The sequence below is a fragment of the Rhinatrema bivittatum genome, unplaced genomic scaffold (genome assembly GCF_901001135.1).
Source record: "Rhinatrema bivittatum unplaced genomic scaffold, aRhiBiv1.1, whole genome shotgun sequence".
Lineage (NCBI taxonomy): Eukaryota > Metazoa > Chordata > Amphibia > Gymnophiona > Rhinatrematidae > Rhinatrema > Rhinatrema bivittatum.
This window is the reverse complement of record NW_021820845.1, coordinates 148,127-154,126: the sequence shown is the minus strand read 5'-3', so window position 1 is coordinate 154,126 and position 6,000 is coordinate 148,127. Positions and strand designations below refer to the sequence as shown.

General features: G+C 44.7%; 1 protein-coding gene across 2 annotated transcripts in view; it reads left to right on the top strand.

Annotated features, from left to right (window-relative positions):
* Window positions 1–294: 294 nt before the first annotated feature.
* The window catches only part of LOC115082218, a 51,876-nt gene continuing 46,170 nt past the window's right edge, over window positions 295–6,000 (top strand). For both annotated transcript variants that reach the window (XM_029586472.1, XM_029586471.1), the window contains exons 1-2: window positions 295–1,028; window positions 2,542–2,802. In XM_029586472.1, the coding sequence (XP_029442332.1) occupies window positions 662–1,028; window positions 2,542–2,802 (628 nt within the window). In that variant the 5' untranslated portion in view covers window positions 295–661. The remainder of the gene's footprint in view (window positions 1,029–2,541; window positions 2,803–6,000) is intronic.

Here is a 6,000-nt window from a genome sequence, read left to right as displayed (position 1 = left end):
AAAGCCTGATGTATTGCCTGCATTAAAACAAGGATAACTTGTTACCATGCCAGTTTTAATGGATTAGTATATAGAACCCCCCTTAATGTTTAAATGAACGCTATCTTATTCATTTATTATTATTTCTTACTTTCATCTTCCTTCCAGCTTATTATAAGCTTCCAAGTTCTCGATTCCAGTTGATTGTAACTTTGACTTATTCATATCTATTGTTATCTATTGTTTACTTGAATTGTTTCCTCCAGTTATACCCCCTGTTAAATGTAAACCGATCTGATATGGTTATTTACTATGAAGGTCGGTATAAAAAACTGTTAAATAAATAAATAAATAAATAAATGAATGTATTAATTTCTCATGCAAATAACATTTTCTTCAAATTGAATTTATGCTGAAAGATAAGTGGGGTTGCTGCTGGTGTGTCTTACTCTTTCAGACTGTCATCCCCTGCGCGGCAAGCTTGCACACAGTGACCATCTTATTATTCTCTTTAAGAGCCTGATGCACGTGGCTTTATTTTAAATCATTCTGTCTCTGTTTTGGGGGGAGGAATCCTGGTAAACCAGTCCCTAAAAATGCCATAAGGAACAGATACTTCACCGTATGTACTGACACTATAGTGTTCCAGATATAGGGTAGAGGCGTGTCAGCCAGTGACTGGATGAATGCCTTCTGGCACTTTATAATTATTTGTAATCTCTTTGCATATACAGTTTCGGCAGAGGAGACAGCAGCCAAAGCACCATCGGAAATATATGGGAGGAAGGGCTCGTCTGTGCTGTTCCTGGGAGCAAAAGAGAGTCTGCGTGGTAAAGGGGTGCTGGAATGGAAATTAGAGGACAGATGGATCCTGACTTATTATTTTGGGAGCAATGAGCCTGAAGTGCACCACACGTATGAGAGTCGAGTGGAGCTCCAGCACCAAAACGGGTCCTTGCTGCTGCATAATCTGACAGAGGAGGATGGTGGCGTGTACACGCTGCAGGTGAAGTTCAAAGACGTCAGGAGTGTGAAGCTGAAGGTACTTGGTGAGTTCTCTGGAGCACAGGGCTGCTCACGGCAGTCTACTGCCTTTTTCTTATTGTCTTTCTGAGACTGGACTGAGCTAAAACCAATTCCAGTCTTGTTTAGCTTTTGTACAGTTTCCTAGGAATTTATCGCTTTTTGTTTTGTATTTCATTTTTTATAGGTAAACCTTTACAGGGTGGCTTTCTGTACAGCAATAGGCTAAACACAGTGCTAGTTTAAAGATGGGGGTCAAGTCATGGGTCACAGTGTAGCCCATTGGGCTGGCCCTACTCACTGTTTGTTTTAAAAAGAAAATAAACTGTTCTACATAAATTTTACTAGCATTAGTAGTGGTCACAGTTTTCAGTTATTTTCTCTGTAGTCTTTCCCCATTGTAGTTTAGCTTCATATATTTATTTATTTAGTTGTTTTATATACCGTCGTTCCAAGTGAAGATCACAACAAATAACAATCGTTCTTTAAGTCATTACATATTGGAATAACACATTATTTTAATATACATTTTGGTATATGATATATACATTGGAAGGACTCAAGTGGGTTATATGAATCTAGGGTGGTGATCTTGAACGTCTCAACTGAGGATGGGGACAGTAGGTTAGGAGGATAGGTATTCTGTTTAGTAATTTACATGGTTGTAGGAGTTATGAGCTACTTTGCTCTCTCGTTACTTGATATTGTGTTTTTGTTCTTGTTAACTGCATTCAGATAGGGGCAGATCTTCAAACCTGCACGCGAGCATAGATTTGTTCGAGCAACCCGGCACAAACAAATCTACGCCCGATTTTATAACATGCGCACGCTGCCACGCGCATGTTATAAAATCCAGGGTCGGCGCGCGCAAGGGGGTGCACAATTGTGCAACTTGCGCACGCCAAGCCGTGCAGTCTTCCTCCATTCCCTCCAAGGCCGCTCCGAAATCGGAGCGGCCTCGGAGGGAACTTTCCTTCCGCCTCCCCCTGAGCCCTAACTAAAACCCCCTGCTGACCTTTTTTCTCCGAGTTATGGCTGCCGGCGCACCAACCCCTGTGCTGGAGGACTCAGGACTGCCCCTGGACCGCCCATTTTTGAAAGCGCAGGTCATAGGCACGTCCCAGGGCTTGCGCGCCGCCGAGCCTATGCAAGATAGGCTCTGCACTCGCAGGGGCAGCTTGAGGCAGCTTTTCGGGGGTTACGCGCATAAGCCTTTGAAAATCTGTCCCATAGAATTTAAAGTTAGATATAAGATCTTGTTGACATAGCATTCTGATAGAATTTGTTAGGTTATAAGTGTTTTTAAAAAGCCAAGTTTTTAGTTCACGTTTGAATATTTTTCTTTCTGGGATCAGTTTTATTATCTCTGGTAGTGATTTCCACAGTTTAGGGCCTGCTATGGAGAACACGTGATCTCTTATTATATTTTATATTATATATCTTATTACCATATATATTGTTTAACGGTGTGAAATTGAGGACTGGTGGGGAGGATAAGTGCTTCGGTAATTAAAACAGACATTTTATTTCAAATTGTAGAAGCCGTACACGTGGTTTCCATCACAAGAATATCTTCAACTAGCAATTGCACGGTGCAGCTGGAGTGCAAGGCGGTGGGGGACGTCTGGAACTTAACTTGGGAAAGAGATAGTAAACTACCAATCGGCAGCTCGATGCAGCTGGGGAATGTGTCTTTCCTGACGGTTGAGGAACCTGGTACAGAATCCTTGAGTGCATACACCTGCAATGCGCAGAATCCCATCAGTGAGGACAAACTTGACTACAAACTACAAGACTCTGGTAAGAGACAGTTTACAAAGTGCTGTATTGTTCTGTACTGTATTTGAAGCTTCTTCTGATTGGGAAAGAACAGTCATGTGACGAGTTAGTAAGAGTGTGTGTTCTGCACCTTTATGGACATGAACAGCCAGCATGCATGGTAAACCAGCAGGCCAGCAGAGTGTTACTTAAAATAGCGTTCCCAAACTTGTTTTTATTCCCAAGGCACACCTGCATTAACAAAAATGTTTTGTGGCATACTAACCTCCACGGAGCAGGCAGTACAGACATGGAGAGCTAGAAAAGCATTAAAAGCCCCACCAGTGTGTCTTTCAAATTTTAAAGCAAAAGAAAAAAGGGCGTGAGAAACAAGAACCCATCACAACGAACCAGCTCCCTCTTTATACCAGTGCAGGAGAAGGGGAGAAGTCGGTGTAGTGCAGGCAGCAAGCTCTGTTATCTTGGTTGCCATGTGCGGCTGCCAGAGATCCTTCACTGCTGCTGCTCACAACACTTAAAGTGAGTCACATCCAGGGCTTGGTTAGTGCACAATATCCCCCCCCACCCCCTCGCTCAGCCTGGGGCTGAGGCGGGGGCCGGAAGGTCTCAAAGATGAGGAGATGCTCTGCGCACTGTGTGCTGCACAAAGTGGGCCCCACCTGCCCATGCCCTGCATGTTGCTCATTTAATAACTGCACTCCAGGGCTCATTCTAAAGCTGGGAAAAAAGATGCATACAAGATTACACATGTTCTCTGAAAGGAGCTCTTACATATATAAGAGCCACTGATGGGGGGGGGGGGTCTCTCTTGTTGCTGTGAGATGCTGAGAGTAGAGCCCAGATGCTGGCCTGAGTCTGAGCATCGGGCAGGGGAAACATTTTTCCATGGCTCACCTGTTTAGGTCTGAAGGCAACACCAGGGTGCAAAGGCACACTGCTTGGGGAAATATAGAAGTTACATTTTATAGTAAGTTGCAGAAAGTCTTGAATCATCCATATGGATACAGTGAAGATGCAGAATGGGCTATAATCCAGAACAGCTTGTGGGGAATGTAGGGATAAAATGGAGCAGTGCACAGAAACGATGCACACACCTGGAAATGAGCTCATCCAAGGGACAAATACATAGGCCAATGAAATACCATGCGCTCAGGCTAGTACACAGATTAATCTGTGCTTGGACACACGTCCCTAACCCCCGATGCAATAAGGGGATCGGCGCGTCCAAACCAGTGTGTAGCTAATAGCGCTCATCACGTATAAATGCCATGCTGATGAGGCTATTTGCTAGTACCCTCAATGTTAAAATAAATAAAAATAACCATGTGCTCGACGCACACATTTTAACCTTAAAAATTTAATGCCAGCCCTGGAGCTGGTGCCTCAAAACCTGAACAGAAAAGCAGAAAATGCTGCTTTTCTGATATTCCTCTGATTTAATATCATCACAGTATTATGTCGGGGGAACCACAGAAAGCAGCACAATGGGGGAAAAAAAAAAAAACGTCTTCTCAGTGGTCAGAAAATGGACGCTCAATTTTTCGTGCATCCGTTTTCCTAACCCATGCACAGCCACTTCTCCTAATGTCATGGATGCACTAGGGATGCACAATTTATCCCTAGCACGTTCATTTTAGCACGGCAGCTCATTTGCTTATTGCATCGTGTGCCCAAGAGGTGCCTGTGTGTGTGATAAAATGGGTGCCCGGTTTGCATGCACGTTTTTTTTACACACACTTTTTTGCATTGGCCTGATAGAGCATGAGGAGCAAAGGACCCAGGGCACAACCAGAAAAGCAAGCAATTACAGACCATGAACCAACAGTTAGAAAACGGGATGAGAGCAGAGGAAGACTAGTCATAAAGGTCAAGTCCAAACAGAAAAATCATTTCAAAGACTGCAGAGCAGTCTCGCAGAATCAGAAGAACAGGACAGCCTTTATAGCAGAGAGAGGTCTAAGTCAGTGTTTTTCACCCTCTTCCTTTCATGTTGATCTTTCATTGAACACGGTGAGATTGAATCTTATTGTTGAAGGTTGACGACATCTGTTTCAGCAATCAGGCTTGGAAAGCAGACTTAGGATCAGACGCCTCCTCTCAGGTATCTGCCCTGGGCCCCAGTAAGGGGGTTCCCACACTATGGGTTGGGACCCAAATATGGGTGTCCAAGCTTTCAGGTGGCTGTTGCAGGTATCTCGGACGACAGCATTCTTTCAGGTCCAAGAAGTAGCAGGGTTAATAGTGGCAGGCAGAGTGGGGCCTGAGAGCCATTATGCATTCACAGGCCCTGCACTGGCCCCTTGCATGAGTTTCTTTGGTAAACAGAAGTCCTGAGTAAGGAAGGAAGAAGGCTGCTGCAGGGCCTGTGAGCTCACAGGCCTCTTGCTGACTTTCGGTACTAAAACCGTTGCTGCTTGCAGTTCACCATCAGGTTTGGGACCAGCCATGAGGGGAGGGGGGAGGGCAGATTGCTCATGGGCAATCACTACGCTTGTAACCTCATCCACCTCTGAACCTATCCAAGAGGAAAATGCTGCCCCTGTTATCGCTGCCCTCTCTTCCCACCAGTTGTCATTCACCTTTTGGCCTGAGGCCCAAAGGAAAATGTTGCCTTTGATCTTGGTCAGAGGCTGTTTGAAGGGAGGGATCAGATGCAGAACGGGTTGATTTGTGGAGGGTGAGAGGGAAATGAAAGAAGATCAACTGGGAGATTTAAGAGAGGAGCTGAGGGCAAGAAGGGATCAATTGGGGTGATGTGAGAGAAGGGTTGAATGGGATGACAGAGGATCAGTTGGGGGTTATAAGATGTTTGAGGGTGAGATGATTAGGTGGGGGATGCAAGAGGGTATCAATGAGAGGGGTCTGCTGGAGGAGGAGAGGTCCTTTGGAGAGGATGGAGGTTGTGAGTGGGGACAGTGAGTGGAGTGAATGTTGGAGGACCGTACCCCTGCTTATTGTCATCCTCTGGTGTCGTGTGTATTTCCGAATGCTAAAACGGGGAACAGTTAAAAGTTTCAGAAGCCCTGATCTGAAACTTGTCTCTTTTTTTTTTTTTAAACCATACTTTATTGGCTCCCCTTTATCCGGGTTTCTGCTGGAGGATCATTCAATCTCTGCAAAAACTTCAATCCTTAGTTTGAACTCTGTCTTTGGGAGGAGTGAATACTATTAGCACACTCTTCTGCCAACTCTTCCAATAAAAGCCAAAGAAACAAACCT